Source organism: Procambarus clarkii, chromosome 68 (genome assembly GCF_040958095.1).
Source record: "Procambarus clarkii isolate CNS0578487 chromosome 68, FALCON_Pclarkii_2.0, whole genome shotgun sequence".
Taxonomy (NCBI): Eukaryota; Metazoa; Arthropoda; class Malacostraca; order Decapoda; family Cambaridae; genus Procambarus; species Procambarus clarkii.
This window is the reverse complement of record NC_091217.1, coordinates 17819113-17841353: the sequence shown is the minus strand read 5'-3', so window position 1 is coordinate 17841353 and position 22241 is coordinate 17819113. Positions and strand designations below refer to the sequence as shown.

Here is a 22241-nt window from a genome sequence, read left to right as displayed (position 1 = left end):
ATTTATTCTCGTGTTGCCCGCCAGAATTCACCCTTGAGTAACCAGAAAAGGATATAAAAATGCCTAGGCTAACTCATCCTAATCCTTGCACAAGCCCTCCAGAATTTCTTTATTATAGATCAGCAAAAAATTATTGCACAGCTCATATTATACAGTTTAAGAATGGGATTTCCTTGTACTAAAGGAATGAAAACGACACCTGCCTTAATCTCAGTCGATTAAGGCAGTGTCTGGGATGCTCCCGGTGCCCGTGCCTGGTGCTCGTGCACCAGGCACAGGCGATAGTGTACGTTTAATTGTTCTTTTAGTGTAAATAACGGAATAAAATGTAAGACATAGTCTGCAGATCTTTTTCCAGATGTCTTTTAATTTTTTTTCCTAAAGAAAACTAAGATATTGCGAATTTTGCTTAACAAGTACATTAATTATTAACTTTTTGTCGTTATTATTGTTATAATTAAAAGAATTACACCTTGTTTTTTGCTTATGTACAAAACATAGTCTAATAACCACAGTTCGTTGCCACTAAATCAACACAACATAACCAGTTTACTCATGTCATCGCCCCAAAATCAACAAAAACAACCAGTGTATTATTGTAAATATTTATATCTTAGGATTTCTTAGCAATGGTAAGACATTTTTAAGACTCTGGTTTTAGGTTAGATTAACCTTCGTAACCTTCGTATGCTGTATACGAACTGAACGACCGGGCTTCACAACAAAAACATGGCCACATCAGATGGATTATTCTGGTAATATTGAACTACTGTTCATTGTTATTAGTTTAACAATACTGTTAGGGAATGTCATAAGAGTTAGGGAATGTCATAAGAGTGGTCATAGGGCAACAAAAGATACCCAGCTTCTGGGTACGGGATCTTTGCCCAAAACGCTATGCGTGCTAGTGGCTTTACAATAATAATAATAATTTATTTAGGAAAAATATATACATAGATGCAGAGTTACAGTACAATCATTCTGTTTGATTTATAGATAAAGGTAGTACATACAATACCTAAAGCCACTAGTACGCATAGCGTTTCGGGCAAGATTGTAAAATCATCATTATTCCTATTTTCTCTCTTAACCCCCAGTGTACCTTCTCGTATCCAAGAGAAGGATTTATAAATATTTATTTATAAATAATTTATTTATTTATAAATTTATAAATTTATTTATAAATATTATTTATTTATAAAATAAATTATTATTTATGGTTATTTATTTATAAATAAATAATTAGGGTTTTTTATGCAGCTGTGCTGAAAGCCTGATGTAAAATAAATCATTGTGTCGGAGAACAGGAAGCAACAAATTAGGCTTATATTGAGGTTCTCACCTCCCCCCTTTCCCCCCAATTATGGGTCTGTTTAATTACCACAAGCTACCACAAGCTACACAAGCTTCACAAAGCTTCCTGGCAATACATTAGTAATGAATAAATATGATATGTTAGGCTGACCTAACCTAACCTAATCAAACGTAACCAAATCTAACCTAACCAAATCTAACCTAACTTAACCAAACCAAATCTAACCTAACCTAACCTAACCTAACTGATGCTTGGATCGTCGACTTGATTTGGTGTCACCATTTCTTTATTTTCGTCTAATTTCTTTATAAAAAGATACTTTTTCAGATAAAAATTATGTTTTTTCGTGTTGTACATTTAGTACCAACATTATAATGAGTAAATATATCTTATTTATTCATTACTAACATATTGCCAGGAAGCTATGTGAAGCTTGTGTAGCTTGCGGTAGCTTGTAATTAGACAGACCGCCAATTACTGGTGGAGTAAATCAGCCTAGCCTACTTCTTCCTAGCATAACCTAGCCAACACTAGCCAAGCCTAGTCTACCCTTGCCTAGCCTCGCAAACAGCCCTTGAACCCCCTACTGTTAAGACTCTGCTCTCTGATTGTACCTATGACACCTATTATTAATTTCCTTCTGTATCTTTAGCTCCAGTATGTTGTTATATTATGCTGTGCAAATTTGGTACCTGGCCCTCTAGTTTCTTACATATATGTATTATTTGATACCATTCTTGTCTCCTGTCTAGAGAGTACATTTTGAGAGCTTTGAGACGGTCTCAATTATTTAGATTTTTTATCATTTTATATGTTTGCTGTTTATGGTCTCTTTATTTCCTCTAATTCAGAGATTTCTCCTGTTCAGAAAGGGGGAGTCAGTACCGAGCAATACTCAAGATGGGACAGCACCAGTTATTTGAATAGTATTAGCATTACTGTGGGTGGGGTCTTTGAATTTTAACATTCTCATAAACCATCCCATTATTTTTCTGGCCGCCACTATATTTGCTCAGTTATGTTCACAAAGTGTGAGGTCGTCAGACGCCGTAATTCTCAGATCTCTTGCATGTTTTTTCCTTCTTAGAGTAGGTCTGATTGTGTCCTGTGTTCCTTGTTTCATTTAATTTCCTCGTTTCTACCATACTTCAGCACCTGTAACTTATCACTGTTAAACATCATGTTATTTCTGTTTTTTCAATGTCTCCTACAGTGCCAATTTTCTTGTGTCTTCTGTATCATCTGTAAAGTTTCATTGTTCAAATTTCAGTTATATTTTGCTTGTATTTTCACATGTATTAATTTTATTTTTATCTCAGTTTAATTACTGAAAAAATGCCAAGAAGTTAATATGTAAACAAAAAGTGCTTATGAGATTTGCATGTCACAACTCTCATTTGCAGTTTTTGGATGGTGGTGCAAGTATGCATCCTACCTTGTTCTTGTAATTTTATATAATTAATCTAAACTGATTCTATTTTATGCCTGGTTTTAAATAGTTTTGTACCTTTTGGGTAAATTTTACAGCAGCCCAACATCAATTTCAACCGGTGATATTGTTTCTCATGCAGTCGAATATCTGAGAGATCATTGCAACAATGGATTCCAAAAATCCAAGTAAGTTTCATTATAATTAGGATTAGGTTTCCTTTATCACGGTACTATATTTTAATCATATTGCATACTTTATGATTGCCCAAATTATCATAATTTTCAGGACAGAAAAGTGTATGAAGCAGTCTATCATGCTACATAGTATCCATTTAGCTAAGAGTATAATTAGCAAATGATTCACAAAAATATTAATTACACAATTTGATAATTGTCCCAGACAGACGTAAAGATGATTGCATCTTCGTTTTCTGATGTGTTGTTTTGTCATCCAAAGATTGTACATTATTACCTAAAATTCCAATTTAGAATATTTATTAAGTATTACTTAGTTTGCTTTCATCTAGAGTATGCACCTCCTCTCTTGGATTGCCTACCCTCCATCCTTCACCAGACATTAAATATCTTTGCTTATACTAAGTATTTAAAGTGCAATCAATACCTGCTTGATGGGGTTCTGGGAGTTCTTTTACTCAGCAAGACTGGCAGTAGGCCAGGCTTGACTTATGAGAGTTGGGTCCACCAGGCTGTGGCTTGGAGTGGCCTGCAGGCGCACATACCCACCACAGCCCGGTTGGTCCGGCACTCCTTTGAGAAAACTATCTAGTTTTCTCTTGAAGAAGTCCACGGTTGTTCCGGCAATATTTCTTATGCTCGCTAGGAGTATGTTGAAAAACCGCAGACCTCTGATGTTTATTCAGTACTCTCTGATTGTGTCTATGGCACCCCTGCTCTTCACTGGTTATATTCTGCATTTTCTTCCATATTGTTCACTTCAGTATGTTGTTATTTTACTGTGTAGATTTGGGACCTGGGCCTCCAGTATTTTCCATGTGTATATTATTTGGTATCTCTCTTGTCTCCTTTCTAGTGAGTACATTTGGAGAGCTTTGAGACGAACCCAATAATTTAGGTGCTTTATCGAGTCTATGCATGCTGTATTTTGTTCTCTGTATTCCCTCTATTTCAGCAATCTTCACCTGCTCTGAAGGGGAAAGTGAGTACTGAGCAGTACTCAAGACGGGACAACACAAGTGACTTGAAGAGTACAACCATTGTGATGGGATCCCTGGATTTGAAAGTTCTCGTAATCCATCCTCTCATTTTTCTGGCTGCCACAATATTTGCTTGGTTATGCTCCCTAAACTTTAGTTCGTCAGACATTATTATTCCCAAGTCCTTTACAAGTTACTTTCCTACTATGGACAAATTTTATTGTGTCTTGTACCCTGTATTATGTTTAAGGTTCTCATTTTTACCATATCCGAGTACCTGGAATTTGTCGCTGTTAAACATCATGTTATTTTCTGCTGCCCAGTCGTAAACTTTATTAATACTGTATCTACGTGTAGTTTTTCAATATCTTCAGCAGAGGTCATTTTTAAGCTGATTTTTGTGTCATCTGCCAAGGATGATCCAACGCTGTGCCTTGTATATGAGTCTATATCTGATATGAGAATAAGGGAAAGCAATGGTGCAAGGTCTGTATCTTGAGGTACAGAGCTTTTAACTGTTCTTGGACTCGATTTTATATGTTTGACTGTTACTCTTTGTGTTCTGTTTGACAGAAAACTGAGTATCCAGCGTCCTATTTTACCAGTTATTCCCATTGACCTCATTTTGTGTGCTATCACTCCATGGTCAAATTTGTCGAATGCGTTTGTGAAATCCGTGTACTGTATACCACATCTGCATTCCCTTTTTCTTCTAATGCCTCAGTGATTTTGTCGTAATGGTCAAGTAGCTGTGAGAGGCATGATCTTCCCGCTGTAAATCCATGTTCGCCTGGATTGTGGAGATCATTTGTTTCCATGAAAGTAGTGACCTGACTCCTGATCAATATCTCAAATACTTTTATTATGTGGGACGTTAGTGCAACTGGTCTATAATTCTTTGCCAGTGCTTTGCTCCCTCTCTTGTGTAGAGGGGCTATGTCTGCTGCTTTAAGCGCATCTGGTATTTCCCCCGTGTCCAATCTCTTCCTACTCACTATACTGAGTGCCTGTGCTAATGTCACTTTGCATTTCTTTATAAATATTAAATTCCATGAGTCTGGACCCGGGGCTGAGTGCATGGGCATATTGTAAAATTCTCTTTCAAAATGTTCCATGCTCGTGTTAATATTGGTTATATTTACAGGGATTTGGATATCACGCATAAAGAAGTTGTCCAGATTTTTTACTTTCATGCTGTGTATCTGAGTGCTAAACATATCCTCATACAGCTTTTTTAGGATTTCACTAATTGTAAAATTAGTGTTATGACAAATTAGAAATTTGTCATCCTCAATGTATGAACCTTCACTAATACAAATAGGTCCAATATTGGCAGTGATATTTTCTTATGATTTAGCATAAATGAAGAAATATTTTGGGTTTTCCTTTATTTCTTGAATTGCTTTTTTTGTCTAGTTGCCTCTCTTCAATCTGATATGAATGCTTCAGTCTCTGTTTTATTTGTACAATCTCCCTATTTAAATTATTCCTTCTTTGTATGAAAAGTTGTCTGCTTAATCATTTCCGTTGTTTTTTTGTCTTTTTTTGTAGTGTCGCCTGCGTTTTCTTTCTACGTTGGACCTCTTTCTGGCTTTCCTCAAAGGAACATGTTTCAGACAGACTTCATAGGCTTCAGAAGTCTGTTTTTCTATTCTTTTGTATGATGTTTATTGCTTAGAACACATTCCCATTGAACGTTTGTAAGTTCCCCATATATTTTTGCCCAGTCTATCCTTTTATTATTATTATTAAAATTGGATTTATTGAATAACCCTTCTCACTTGTTGTTTCGAGTATGTAGTGTTTGAGACAGTAATGTCGCTGATTAGCTCATCATTGTTTGTAAATATCAGGTCCAGCGTGTTTTCGTTCCTAGTTGGTTCTGTAATCTGCTGACTGGGCGAGAATTTGTCACAGAATCTCAGTAGTTCTCTGACCTGTAGTTTGTTATTTCCAGGTTGATTTCCTGCTATAATGTTATTTTTACTATTCTCCATTTTAAAATGGGCAGATTGAAGTCTGCAAAGAAGATAATATCTGGTACTGGGTTTGTTAAGTTATCAAGGATATTCTCTATTTTGTGGATTTGCTCAGTTAATTTCTCAACTGTTGCATCATGCAGTTTGTATATTAAAATAATAATTAGATTTATATTTTCAACCCTGATTCCAAGTACCTCTACCACCTCATTAGTTGAGTTCAGGAGCACTGTTCATGCCAGTTCCTCTTTAATATACAGACCTACTCTTCCACCTGACCTTATTACTCTGTCACATCTATATAAATTATAATTTTGGATCCAGATTTCACTATCCATGTGGTCTTTTGTGTTGAATGACGGTCGTGGAGGCCGTCAACCACAAATCCAGCCTGTAGCTGGCAGGTTCCAATCAGTTCTGCAGGTTAGGCCACCGTCGTGGAGGCCTTCAACCACAAATCCAGCCTGTAGCTGGCAGGTTCCAATCAGCTACGCTGCGTAGGCCACTCCATGACCGATACAAGGGTTGCGAGCCCTAGGCAGGAGCCTCGTGTGATTCCACAGATCACTCTCCTCACCATAACACCCCAGTGGCTATTCTTCTCCACGAGTCAGCCCCGGGTAAGACAAATCCTCAACTGCCACGTCACAGGCAGGCTAACACAACAGTGTTCATCCGGGGGGGGGGGGGGTGACTCACAACTTCTGCAGCTAACACTTGGAGATTCTACGGCTGCCTTGGGTAGACTGATCCAACGTTCATTACAGCAGTCCCAGGTCGACTCTGTAATCAGACACGTCATCAGTACCGGTTACACTCTAGGGCATCTCACTTACCGGCTTAGACACAAACGCCCACCTATCCACTCCATAGATGGCGTTGCTGTCTAAGAGTCACCTCATCAGAGGTCAGCAGCGGCTGTGTTATGAGCTGATCAGGACGGGAACTAGCCCTTGTGGCTGGTATTTCTCGTCCTCACTAGATGGCGTCGTCCATTTGGAGGGGGTTTCGGGAGCTGACCCACAGATGGCGCGGTCGTCACTGCTCCATGCTCGGACGCTGGGCTCGGGTCCGTAACAGACATCATGTGTACTTTCATAATGCTCTCAGGTATATTTTATTTAATATTAAGTTTGAACACATAAGTCTATGAGTATTTGCATCACTGAATATAGTAGCATCACTGAAGTTCTAGTGACGATACCATACCCAAGCATGTGGACTTCAATCTTTGAGACACAAACATATCCATTCAGTGATGGAGATGAGTTTTACAAAAGATTCAAAATAAGCTGCTTTATTTTAGAAATAAATACTAAAACTAAGCTTTCTAGGCAGGTATGACCTTTATCTGCCCATATTTGAGTGTCAAGAGTGTGGATACAGCCTTCCTGCAGATGCTAAGATGTTGTATGATGGTGGATACTTCTGCTCATCAGCCAGGAAAAGTAACACATTCTTCAGCACCAAACTCCTGAACAACTGGCATTTCCTTAAAAGGAACAGTCCAGGTTTATCAATGAAATCCTTGTTAATAGCGCTCGCTCCAAGCGCTTGGCTCTCGTAATGGAAGAGTAAGTATTTATTAATTTTATATATGTAATGTAAGTACCTGTATACATTAAACTGTATATATAATAATACATAAAAATATGAACCCACTCCACACATTCTCTTGTGCCACTTACATGTACAAAACCTTGTTCCTAAATGCACATCCTGATCTGAAACTCTTCCTTGATAGATGTAAAGGATCCCATAATCACCACACCAGAAATCAATATCTCTCTGATATCCCCCGAGTCAAACTAAATCTGTGCAAGCTCTCTATGCAAATAAAGTAATTATAGTTTCCTACGTAGTTCTTCAAACTTGCACTGTTACTTGTGCTACCCACTTTTTACATTCTTGTACAGCCACTAGCACGTATAGTGTTTCAAGCAAGTCGTTAATCCTATGTTCCACAGAATATGACCCCACCAAATCCATTAACAACCAGGTACCCATTTTACTGTTGGGTAAACAGGGGGGGGGGCATAGTTAAGGGTTGATGCCCAGTAAATCTTCCAAGGCCAGGATACAAACCCAGGACAAAGCGCTCGCGAAATGCCAGGCGAGTGTCTTAACCCACTACACCATTGGGAAAAGACAGTCATGATGTCTTACAGTTTACAAAGTTAATATATATATTATAACAAGTAGTTAGGTTTTTTTAACCCACAGGCAAGTTAACAAGTAAAACATAGAGTACTCAACGTTTGTCAAGAGCTACATGCACCATATAAATGGTGATTTTTGGGGTCTGAAGCCATATTGAGTAAGATGCTATATTTCTGTTGGTCTATATCACTTTTATATAACCCATCAGGTTAGGTTCTTTTCATTATTTCTTATATATTTTATATATACTGTATTTATATAATATATATATATATATATATATATATATATATATATATATATATATATATTATATAAATATATAATATATATTTATATTTGATTTGCAGAACAGCCAAAATTGTGGTGTCTCGTTGTGGAAAGCGGCGCGAAACGAATCGTATACACACAAATCCCTGGACCAGACTGGCATAAGCCTTGCATCATGCCGGGATGATGTAATTCTCAAACTGTGCAATATGACTCGTGGTGAGGTTTTTGGCTATGCACACTATCTCCATATAAATTACTTCAAAAGTGCCAAGTACATCTGCCAGGACATCATATGCCAGTACAGTACTGGTCATGGGCCCTGAAAATTCAAGAAAAAAATAAAAAATTCACCCTACTGGAGACAAAGACGTTCCTAGGTGTTTTGCATGCAAAAGCACATGCATGGTATTGCCAAGTAAATAATTATCATTTGTCAAAATAACGGGTATAAATGTAACGTTATTTTAGGGTTAAAAAGCTATTAATCAGAATAAAGTATTTAGTCATAATTAAATTTTTGAGCAATCGACTAATATTCTTTCCTTGTAATTATTTTACAGTGTGTTACATCTTAATTATAGGTCTTGTATGGAGGACATAAGAACATAAGAACAAAGGTAACTGCAGAAGGCCTATTGGCCCATACGAGGCAGCTCCTATTCTATAACCACCCAATCCCACTCATATACTTGTCCAACCCGTGCTTGAAACAATCGAGGGACCCCACCTCCACAATGTTACGCGGCAATTGGTTCCACAAATCAACAACCCTGTTACTGAACCAGTATTTACCCAAGTCTTTCCTAAATCTAAACTTATCCAATTTATATCCATTGTTTCGTGTTCTGTCCTGTGTTGATACTTTTAATACCCTATTAATATCCCCCCGGTTATGTCCATTCATCCACTTGTAAACCTCTATCATGTCACCCCTAACTCTTCGCCTTTCCAGTGAATGCAACTTAAGCTTTGTTAATCTTTCTTCATATGAAAGATTTCTAATTTGGGGAATTAACTTAGTCATCCTACGCTGGACACGTTCAAGTGAATTTATATCCATTCTATAATATGGCGACCAAAACTGAACTGCATAATCTAAATGGGGCCTAACTAGAGCAAGATATAGCTTGAGAACCACACCAGGTGTCTTGTTACTAACGCTGCGATTAATAAATCCAAGTGTCCGATTTGCCTTATTACGAACATTTATGCATTGATCCTTTTGTTTTAAATTCTTACTAATCATAACTCCCAGATCCCTTTCGCAATCCGACTTCGCAATCACAACACCATCTAGCTCGTATCTTGTAACTCTATCATCATTACCTAACCTCAGAACTTTACATTTATCAGCATTAAACTGCATCTGCCAATCCTTTGACCATTTCAAAACCCTATCTAGATCAACTTGAAGTGATAGTGAGTCCTCCTCCGAATTAATTTCCCTACCGATTTTCGTATCATCGGCAAATTTGCAAATGTTGCTACTCAAACCTGAATCTAAATCATTTATATATATTATAAACAACAGAGGTCCCAGGACAGAGCCTTGAGGCACTCCACTTACAACATTTTCCCACTCTGACTTGATTCCATTTATACTAACTCTCTGTTTCCTTTGGTATAGCCATGCCCTAATCCAGCTTAATATAGCACCCCCAATACCATGAGACTCTATTTTTTTAATCAGTCTTTCATGTGGCACTGTATCAAAAGCTTTGCTAAAGTCAAGGTATACAACATCGCAATCCTTACCACTATCAACTGCCTCAACAATGCTAGAATAAAAAGATAACAAATTTGTTAAACATGAACGGCCATTTATAAAACCATGTTGCGACTCAATTATTAATTTATGTTTTTCAAGATGAAGACGAATTTTATTTGCTATTATAGATTCGAGTAACTTTCCCACAATAGACGTTAGGCTAATTGGTCGATAGTTAGACGCAAGTGATCTATCTCCTTTCTTAAAAACTGGTATCACATTAGCAACTTTCCAAAACTCTGGCACTCTGCCTGACTCTATTGATTTATTAAATATGGTTGACAGTGGGTCACAAAGCTCCTCTTTGCATTCTTTAAGCACCCTAGCAAACACTTCATCCGGCCCTGGGGATTTGTTTGGTTTGAGTTTTACTATTTGTTTAAGAACATCCTCCCTGGTAACTGCTAAACTCGTCAACCTGTCCTCGTCCCCACCCACATAGACTTGTTCGGCTGAAGGCATATTGTTAAGTTCCTCTTTAGTAAATACAGATACAAAATATTTATTAAAAATACTACTCATCTCTTCATCACTATCTGTTATTTGACCTGTCTCAGTTTTTAATGGACCTATCCTTTCCCTAGTCTTAGTACGATATAACTGAAAAAACCCTTTAGGATTTGTCTTTGCTTGCCCTGCTATGCGAACTTCATAGTTTCTTTTTGCTTTCCTTATCTCTTTTTTAACATTTCTAACCAGTTGTACGAATTCCTGTTCTAAAGTGACCTCCCCATTTTTAATCCTTTTGTACCAAGCTCTCTTTTTACCTATAAGGTTCTTCAAATTCTTTGTTATCCACTTTGGGTCATTAGTATACGATCTATTCAATTTGTATGGTATACTACGTTCCTGTGCTTTGTTTAGAATATTCTTAAATAAGTTATATATTGAATCCACATCGAAATCCCCATTTAAGTCACCTATCGCTGGGTTCATGTCTCGCTCCAAGACCGGCCCACACCCCATACCCAAGCCTTTCCAATCAATTTGACCCAAAAAATTTCTTAGGCTATTAAAATCAGCTTTTCGAAAATCTGGCACTTTAACAGAATTTTCTCCTACTGGTCTATTCCATTCTATGCTAAATCTGATTTCTTTGTGATCACTGCTCCCTAGCTCACTCCCTATTTCGATGTCATTAATTTGCGTTTCCCTGTTAGTTAACACTAAATCTAAAATATTATTTTCCCGTGTTGGTTCCTTAATGTGTTGCGTAAGAAAGCAATCGTCAATTAATTCTAGAAAATCTTCTGCTTCACTATTCCCTGTTTTGTTCAACCAGTTTATTCCGCTAAAATTAAAGTCACCCATGACATAAATACTGTTAGATCTAGATGCTCTAGATATTTCATCCCATAGATGCTTTGCTTCCATTCTGTCTAAATTTGGTGGCCTATATATTACTCCTATTATAATATTATTAGCTTTTTCGTTTAATTCAATCCAAATAGTTTCTGTGTGTGGCTCTGTTTTGATTCCCTCTTTGAGACTACATTTCAAATTGTCCCTAACATATATGGCTACTCCACCTCCTCGTCTAATATATCTATCTGTGTGAAATAGTTTAAATCCATATATTTGATATTCAGCTAATAGTTCTCTATTTTCTACATTCATCCACGCACACAGGACGCTGGCAGCACGGAAGTGGTTTGACCACAGGTGAAGAAACCGAGCAAATTTTCAGCTATATGTCGCGGTACAACAGTACCACCAAAAACATGTTGAAAGCCGGTTAGTTTATAGTGCATTGTTACAATGAGGAAGGTATAATCTATTAAAACGTGTTAGTGATATTTATTATGTGTAATGAAGATGACTTCAGTAACTAGCAACACCTGGTGTCACCCTACAACTTTGTGTATATGAATTGGATTTGATTAATATAGCAAGTAAATTATAGATAGTATAAAAGTGAATGTTGACCAGACCACCCACTAGAAGGTGAAGGGATGACGACGTTTCAGTCCGTCCTGGACCATTCTAAAGTCGATTGTGATGAGGAAGTAGAGACAGGCAATAAATAGGCTAGAGAGAGCTGAGGAGCAAAGTAAGGTGTATCTTAGGGGATAGTAATAATAATAAGAGCTGCAGATGGCCTATTGGCCCATACGAGGCAGCTCCTATTATAACCACTGAACGAGAAGGAGATAGGAATAAGAACTAACTAACACACCAACAAACTAACACACTTCGTAACAATCTAGTTCACAGTGCTTTAAAAAAAAAAAAAAAAAAATGCTCCTGCTGCTGGTGTCTACTCTATTTCCTGTTCATCTTGTACAATACTTTGGCGAAACTGGCTGTACACTGAATGAACGACTTAAAGAACACAAGAGAAGTGTTAAATCTGCAGACACTAACAATGCTCCCTTCTGCCATGTGAGGGATTCTAATCATCCCATAGATTGGTCTTCCTCCAAAATAATCTTTCCTGCCTCTACTCTCCACAGACGCCGTCTTGTTGAATCAGCTCTAATACACAATGTACCTAACATGAACTTGAGTCCTGGCTTTGTTGCTGTGGACTCTTCCCTTTCACAGTATATACTCAAATGCTGTAATGTTTCTAACAAACGTGACCTAACATAAGCCTACCCCTTCCATTTAATTATCTTTTCTTTCTCTTTCCTTTTCTTTCTCTCTTCTCCCTTTTTTCTGTTCATTGTCTTCTCCTACGCTCCCTTGCTATCGTCTTCTTATTCCTATCTCCTTCTCATTTGGTGGTTATAATAGGAGCTGCCTCGTATGGGCCAATAGGCCCTCTGCAGCTCTTATTATTATTACTATCCCCTAAAATACACCTTACTTTGCTCCTCAGCTCTCTCTAGCCTATTTATTGCCTGTCTCTACTTCCTCATCACAATTGACTTGAGAATGGTCCAGGATGGACCGAAACGTCGTCGTCCCTTCACCTTCTAGTGAGTGGTCTGGTCTACATACTTCAGCCATGTTATTGTGACTCATCGCCTGCATAAAAGTGAATTATTTTCATTTTACATATTCATTGAAGGGAGTTATTTTTTGTCCCTTTTTTTCAGAGCGTGAAGAAGAACTTGGTGAATCTTCATTTTTTTGGAACCAACGTAAACATGACTCTTTAGCTCGTGTTCTAGCTTCAAGATTTTGTAAGGCAAGTAATTTGCTTTATTCATTGAATATATGCAACAATGATCATGAATCACTAATATAAGTGCACAGGAAAAAAAAAACATTCAAAAATAAAAATAACATTTACTGCCATTAAACAGCCTTCATCAGCAGTTAGGCTCGTAAGGATTGTTTTTTTTGTAATATCAAATATTAAATAAAAATTGCAACATTTATTATACTAACAGAGCAGTTTTTCCTCCTGTTGATAGGCAAAAGAAGCTGCAGAGTTAATAAGAAAGGAGTTAGCTGACTTATCTCTTGATGAAAAACAACTTCTCATCTGGATTGCAGAGTTAACCAACTTAGCCCAGAGTTTAAATAAAAGGTTTGCTTGTAAAATATATAGTAAGAAACACTGTTTTGAAATACTCTTATATATTTTAACAAGGTTATTGTACTGTAAAATCAATGCAGTACCATAAATCATAAAATTGCCAAAACATTTCTTTATTATTTTAATTGTTTAGTTCTTGTACAGTAATTGTCAGCCATCATAAAATGCCATTGTGACCATTGCCTAAAAATTTAAGTTAAATTTTTTTTTAACTAATCAGGGTCTTTACATGTTTGAATTTATTAAACATTATAGTAAACAGTATCCTCTATTCTCAACAGATCAGTTTCTCAAAATGATGTTCAAAAGGGGATAGAGTTAGTATGTGACTCAATTAGAACCAAGAAATCCCACATATCCAGTGTAGCAGGTATGTTAAAGCTTATGTATAAGTTAGGGACTGATAAAACAAACAGAAATCTTTTAGTGTTTGTAAAATACTTCAAGAAAACAATGACTTTTTTTTTTATCTAAACACATCTAATGTCATTTATTTCTCAGGTAGATTTGTATGGATACCATCTCACTTAGGTGTTGTCCTATGTAATTATAGGTAATTGTCAAAATTAAGTTGAGATATCAATATCTATGGCAGGTGCCTGCAGGTAATGAATCTGCCAATGGAAATCATTCCAGTTGTAAACTATGTGAACAAAAGCTAGGACATACTGTCTATCACTATATGTGTGATTGCCCTGTTATCAATGACTTCAGAACAAATGGTATGATGTACTTTGAGTTTTGTTATTACTTCATACACTCAGGAATATTGGAAGATATTCTTGTGCTGTACCCCGATTTTGTTAGTGGAGGCTAATAGATCAGCCTTACATTTCATATTCTCTCCAGATTCCATGTATGACTGGCTGTCCTGTGAGGTTTTTGATCTACACTGTGGTCTTTCATACATAATAGGATAGCAGCACATTGCTGTGTATACCTAAGCTTGTTAAAAAAAAAGTGGTTGGCAAATATTTATGTAGTGTGTTCTGCTACTTTTGTGTAGGTATTCACTACTAAGTATATACAAAACAAATTTATCAACTATAATCTTATTTACTAGTAACAAAGTGTTTCTTTCAGTTTCAAGCAAAATGAGATCACGATACCGTGCAAAGATTGAAGCAGACAAGAAAAAGTTGAGGGAACTGATAGCGGTCTACAATGAAGACAATACAGAAAAACTTAGTGTGGGCATTGCTGAAGAGGGCAACTTTCCATGGTGTAATGGCACTCCTCAACCAACTGATAATGGTAAGTATATTTGGTTATTTTTCTATGCATATTGGCCTTGTCAATGAGGATAAATATTAATTGTTAGCTACTAACATGTTAATTCAAACTTACTCATTATGGTAATGGACAAATGGAAGTCCATGCCTAATTTATATTTTTAAGATAATAATATTAACAAGATACCTTAAAAATGATTACATATGATTGCATTGTTGTTGCATAATACATGCATCCTACAATGACAGATTTGTTCATGTTCCTTATTAAATAATTTACTTTATATTTTATTTTTGAATATTTTAAGTTACTCTTAAAGAAAAGAGAAATGCTGCAGAAAAGCTGCATATGTTCAACAGGACTATGGAAGAACAAAATGACATTCAACTGGAAATGAAAAGTTACTTGGATTTCTACAGAAAAAAGCTTGAAGAGATAACACAAAGACTAGATGATGTACAAAACAAAAGTGCTCCACCCTCTTGGATAATTGAAGTTAGTATCAGGTATCAATATTAACTTAATTACTCCACTGAAATAAATGTTATTGCATTATAGCTACTTGGTAATTATTTTAACAGATAGCTTAATCATTGTTGTTTGTGTCTAAGCTAAGTAAAATTAGTAAAAGCATTTTGTAGACACAAATTGTAATATATTTTCATTGTCACTTTTACTGGTTAAAGTTTAAATGAAACACTTGTTAGGAAAACAAACATTTAATTTAAAAAATGCCTGAAATAATGATGTGTGTTTGTTTTACAGGAACAGGGTAAATACTCAATAAAGAAGTCATCATTCCAGCATGTAACCAGTGGACTTACGGCCCTCTTGCTAAATATGAAAAAATTCTATCAAATTAAACTATTTGAGGCAACTAACCTGTTTTCTGAAGACAGGGAAGTAGAATACAACAAATTTCAAACAGACAGTCAAGATTCCGAGGATTCCGAGACCGACAGTGACAACAGTGTAGTCAGTATTGAGTCACAGACTGACAACGAAGAAATGGAAGAAACACTCTTCCCTTTGATTTGAGTAGCTTTAAGTAGCAAAGCAAAGAGAAAATAACAAGTATTCTCTACCCCTGGGTTGGGCAAATGTTCTTTGCCCAAATCATCGTCATGTTAATTTTGCATCCCTATGTTGCTCAAGAAAGATTTGTTTTCAAATTAGTTTTTATTTTTATTAATTACCCTCAAAGTTTTGTTTAGTTTAGAAATGCTTATTAAATAAATTGTAGTTGTGGTTATGTGCAATTTCTTTGCTTTCCTTCAAAAAACACACACACACACAAAAAAAGGTAAACATGAAAAATGAGTGCCCAAATGAGATACAGAAAACTTTTTTAGTATCAGTAGTTGACAAATGGAATGCATCAGGAAGTGATGTTGTGGAGGCAGACTCCGTACAAAGTTTCAAGTGTAGATATGACGGCCCAGTAGGTTCAGGAAACTACTTCATTTGAGATGATGCTTCCTAGCATTACGTAAGTAATGAAGAAATATGATATATTTAATCACTATAATGTTGGTACTGAATGTAGAACATGGAAATACACATTTTTACTCTGAAATAATCATATTTTATAACGAAATTATACGAAACTTAACTCGCAGTTCAACACAGGAAGTCTACATTCTAAGCCTGGTAGCACTCGAAATTATTGACAACACTGAAGTAGACAGCTTAATTATTTCTGACTCCCTTTCTTCACTACGAGCAATAAACAGTTTGCAATCATGTAATAACGTGCTTGTCTTGGAAGCTAGACATAGATATATAAGAATACTTAGCAAGAGGGTAAATATAAAAATGTTGTGGATTCCTTCTCACATTGGCATGCAGGAACATGACAATAAATAAGCCTCTGTATCTCTTTCCACTTCGGCTCACAAGATGGGTATAGGGTGCATAATAAATGCGCTAAAGAGAGAATGTTGTGGCTTTGGGTAATTAGATGATTCCAATTTTGCTATAAAATTATGTTAGTTTAGAGTAAAAATAAGTTTATTTTTTCATGATGTTCTACATTCAGCACCAACAATATAGTGAGTAAATATATCGTAGTGTTTCATTACTTACATATACTGTACTAAGAAGCTTTGGGTAATTAGACGGACTGCCACACACCTACCTACCTACCTGATTTACATGAGGTTTTGTCATATATACCAATAACATAGATGAAAATATTACAAACCACATCATCAAATTATAATGTAAATTATAATTAAATGCAAGATCTTGTATATGGGCCATAACAATCCACGTCACAAGTACTAAATTAACATGACTACTTTACATAAAGAATAATAAATGTTTATTCAGGTAAAAGTTCTAATAGCAGATTTGTATGGCATAATTAGGGGACATGCATGATTTTGGGTAGTAGAACCCCAAGCACATGTACAATAATTAAGATAATGGCAAATGGCAAATTGTGAGTGTCTGAACTCGGGGAGCGAGAGCGTGGCGGCTCGATGCGGTCGTAGTCTGCTGTCTGCTCTGTGTCGAAGCTGTAGCGTCTTGGGTCGATTAGAACTGTACACGCCGAGTGCTACATTGTTGAATGGGGAAATTGTACTGTCCTCCATTCCTCATATCGCTTGCTTATATGGTGATTACACCTCAGCTCCCTCCAACAAGCTGAGAAGAGTATTACCTGTAATTGGGGAAAGGATTGTAGCTTCTGTAATTAGTGCTAATTAGTTATGCTATTAAGATAATGAGATAATGGAGTGAGTATAAGGATTACTCGCTACAGCATTTTAATACCAAGCAGAGTTATGCCATGTGCGGGTAGGCGATTCCACGGGTTTACAACCCTATGGGTGAAAGCATCTTTGGTTTTCTGTCCTACATTGTGGTTTCTTGAGCTTGAACCCGTTGCTCCTCATTCGTGTTTCGTCTGACCTTTTGAAAAAAACTGTCCGGATTGACATCCTCCAAATTTAGTATTTTATGAGTTTCTATGAGATCCGCCCTGTCATGCCTGGTCTGCAGTGTTGTTACCCTAGTGGCCCTCATCCATTCCTGATACGAGAGATGAAGCTCTGGTATGATTTTTTTTAATTACCTCTTCCACTTGTTGAGCAATATTATTGTCCCCTAACTCCCCTTGCCACTTCGGGGGGGGGGGGGGGGGGGTATAGGGTGTTGATGTAGCTTCAGGGCACCAATCCCCCCAGCCACAGGGCATGGCGAGAAGGCGAAATGATGCATTCTGACTCAAACGCCCTTTCCTTCATCTATCTATTGTGAGGTAGTGCTGTCAATTTGGTAGTTCTGAAGTGGATTGTTGTGGCCCACATGTAAGGGCTAGCATTTATCGACATTAAAAAGCATTTGTCAGTCATCTGACCATTTTTGAAGTTCATTTAGATCACTTAGTAAGGTCTCATTATCACCTTCAACTATTCCATGGTCCAGGGATTTTCTGAAAAGGAGTTTCACTGACAAACATAGTGAATTTGCCAGTTCAGTTCCTTTACGACTTGGGACTGAAATACATTCACACTTTGGGCTTTTGAGTCTTTTAGTTTGTCAATGCTCTTCCTGATTGTGTAGCGTGTAATTGGTATTTCCCTTAATTCATTCTCTTTACCTCCGACAAACATTTGTGTGGGTGATGGGATGTCATTCAAGCTTTCTAGTGTGAACACTGATGTAAAGTATTCGTTCAGTGTGTTTGCTGCCCTTTTATCATGCAATCTAAAATTGTTCAGCCCGTCCTCCAAACAAAGATCCAAAAGTGATTCCATGCACCCGCCAAACCCCCTGTTTATCAATGAAAAGCGGTTTACACACGACTCACAACTGCTGACGTTCGAACATATCCGGAACAAGTGCTTCACTGACGAATTTTGCTCGAATCACAACACTATCAATGCTTCACCCACGTACTACAAATACAAATAAACGCCAACACAACCTAAACACCTGACCTAACCTATCCTATGCCTATATATACACAATATGCCAATATATTATAATATTCATTTATACTTGAGAAAATTCCCGTTTTGAATGAACAGCATGTTAAAATTTATGAATGCGTCTGTGGGGTCGACCGCTGAATGTAATGGACTAGAGTCGAGGACGGGTTGCATTGTTAGTCTCATCTATTTTGGGTCCTACTCTGCTGTATGGGTTTTTGTTTGGGTTTTACTTTGTATATATTTGGCCGAAACGCTATGCGTATTAGTGGCTTTAGGTATTGTATTTTAAATTTAAAATATTTGCCCCAAGGAGAGAGTTTATTGGGAGTACTTAGCTGTGTCATTAGGCAGATAATTAACTATACAATTTGCTGTGCTCCGTCCTTTTACAAATCCATTGACCCACATCCCCTAACCTGCGTATTTTGTGCAATAGTCGGTTTCGGATGATCCTTTCGAACATGTTGCAAGTGCATGACATGAGACTGATAAGTCTGTAATTGCCAGGGTCATTGGGTTTCGGTATGGGAACAAATATTGCATGTTTCCATTGTGTGGGCAACACTCCAATTAGGAATGACTTGTTAAACAGGTGGAGTATTGAGTTCCCAGACACTTCACCAGTGCATTGAGTATGTCGTAGGTGATGCCATCCTCACCAGGTGCTGTAATTTTATCCTTTTCATAGCCCCCTTTACTTCCTGGGCTGTGATTGGTTCCTCATACTCGTCATCACTAGATTGTGCTCTTGTTATCCTAATCCTTCTGTCATTTTGTCGGAGGAGCTGTTCCCTGCTTACTTATGCAGGGAGGGAGGAGGATGATGCTGCATCACTCAACTTGTGTATTAGTTCTTCAGCCTTACCCTGGGGGTCTTTGTGAGCCGCAGGCCGGGCTCTGTCCCCTTAGCTATCTGAATTTTTGCCCACACTTGTCTTGCAGATGTTTCTATTCCAATAGAGCTAGTGAACGCTAGCCCTTGTCTTTCCCTTTGTAACTCATCTGCAATGTATGTACCTTTACCTGAATTGAAAATCTAATCTAAATCTAAGTCTAATCTATATGCTTAGAGATATGCAAATGAGAGAGTAATAGAGCGAAACCTTTAAAATACTGAACAATTTGGAGGATATTGATTCATTCAATTTCTTCAAAAGGTCAGATGTAACACGAACAAAGAGCAAAGGTTTCAAGCTCAACAAGCCACAATGTAGGAGTAACAACAGATGCTTTTCAATACATAGGGTTAAGAACCCCATTGAAACCGCCTACCCAACGAAATCGTAAATGCTAAAATTCTCAAGAACTTTTAAACTCCAGCTTGAAAAAAATTATCAGGACAAATATGGTTGTCACATATACATACTGTTCTTAAAATATTTCCCCATTTTGCACCCGCAAGATAACGTACAATTTTAAAGGTTGACGAATGTTAATTTTTTTGTTAGCAAAGCTGTTCACTTGAGACAGTTAAGAAAGTCCCAGCTGTGTCTGGGTACAAGTGACAGGATGAACGATGAAGGGTTTGCTTCCTATTGGCAAGCTCCTATGGTGGTGTGTCCACTCACATGATGAGTGGCACTGCCCAATACTGTCACTATATTCATAGTGACAGTATTGGGATGGACAGTATTGGTGTGTCCAGTCACAGGATGAGTGGCGCTGCCCAACAGGTTCACCATGGTGACAGTATTGGGCTCTTAATCTAGAGATCTTGATCACCACTACAATTTTGACCCATTGCTCCACTTTCAGCGCCTTAGTGTGGCGATCCAGAGAGGAAATGCTCACTGCATCCATGGCTCCAGCCTGCCATCTGAAGAGCTGGAGGAACTCTAGAACCTGTGATGAGTAGCCTTGTACAAAGCATGTAACCAATGTTGTAACCCTTTTTGTGTAATGAAATATTAAAATAAAGTTACACACATACTAAAAGAATAGGGTGGTAGACAAGATGAAAGTGTTCAGTGAGGATCCACAAGGTCTTCTCTGAGTACTCTTTATTTTCTTCTCCGTGGCTGTGTCCCTACACTTGCACAAGAGGTGGTACCCCTTTTAGGTTTAATAAAAATATATATATATATGTCGTACCTAGTAGCCAGAACGCACTTCTCGGCCTACTATGCAAGGCCCAATTTGTCTAATAAGCCAAGTTTTCCTGAATTAATATATTTTCTTAATTTTTTTTCTTATGAAATGATAAAGCTACACATTTAATTATGTATGAGGTCAATTTTTTTTTATTGGAGGTAAAATTAACGTAGATATATGACCGAACCTAACCAACCCTACCTAACCTAACCTAACCTATCTTTATAAGTTAGGTTAGGTTAGGTAGCCAAAAAAGTTAGGTTAGGTTAGGTTAGGTAGGTTAGGTAATCGAAAAACAATTATTTCATGAAAACTTGGCTTATTAGGCAAATCGGGTCTTGCATAGTAGGCAGAGAAGTGCGTTCTGGCTACTAGGTACGACATATATATATATATATATATATATATATATATATATATATATATATATATATATATATATATAACTGAAAACTCACACCCCAGAAGTGACTCGAACCCATACTCCCACAACTGGTATGTACAGGGACGCCTTAATCCGCTTGACCATCACGACCGGACATAAGGAAGTGATAGCCGAGGCTATATGAACCACTTCCCCGCCGGCACTCGGATGGTAATCTTGGGCATAGCATTTTATCAAATCACCTCATTCTTTGGGGCACACGTGAGGAACACAAATGCAAACAAGCCTGAATGGTCCCCAGGACTATATACAACTGAAAACTCACACCCCAGAAGTGACTCGAACCCATACTCCCACAACTGGTATGTACAGGGACGCCTTAATCCGCTTGACCATCACGACCGGACATAAGGAAGTGATAGCCGAGGCTATATGAACCACTTCCCCGCCGGCACTCGGATGGTAATCTTGGGCATAGCATTTTATCAAATCACCTCATTCTTTGGGGCACACGTGAGGAACACAAATGCAAACAAGCCTGAATGGTCCCCAGGACTATATACAACTGAAAACTCACACCCCAGAAGTGACTCGAACCCATACTCCCACAACTGGTATGTACAGGGACGCCTTAATCCGCTTGACCATCACGACCGGACATAAGGAAGTGATAGCCGAGGCTATATGAACCACTTCCCCGCCGGCACTCGGATGGTAATCTTGGGCATAGCATTTTATCAAATCACCTCATTCTTTGGGGCACACGTGAGGAACACAAATGCAAACAAGCCTGAATGGTCCCCAGGACTATATACAACTGAAAACTCACACCCCAGAAGTGACTCGAACCCATACTCCCACAACTGGTATGTACAGGGACGCCTTAATCCGCTTGACCATCACGACCGGACATAAGGAAGTGATAGCCGAGGCTATATGAACCACTTCCCCGCCGGCACTCGGATGGTAATCTTGGGCATAGCATTTTATCAAATCACCTCAT

General features: G+C 37.6%; 1 protein-coding gene across 1 annotated transcript; it reads left to right on the top strand.

Annotated features, from left to right (window-relative positions):
- The first annotated feature begins 2913 nt into the window (after positions 1–2913).
- On the top strand, positions 2914–15012 carry LOC138355588 (uncharacterized). The gene is made up of 9 exons (XM_069310898.1): positions 2914–2932; positions 4296–4407; positions 7239–7348; positions 11731–11835; positions 13143–13234; positions 13464–13579; positions 13870–13958; positions 14672–14842; positions 14987–15012. Exons 1-9 carry the CDS (start codon positions 2914–2916, stop codon positions 15010–15012), a joined length of 840 nt encoding a protein of 279 aa, XP_069166999.1.
- The last annotated feature ends 7229 nt before the right edge of the window (positions 15013–22241 follow it).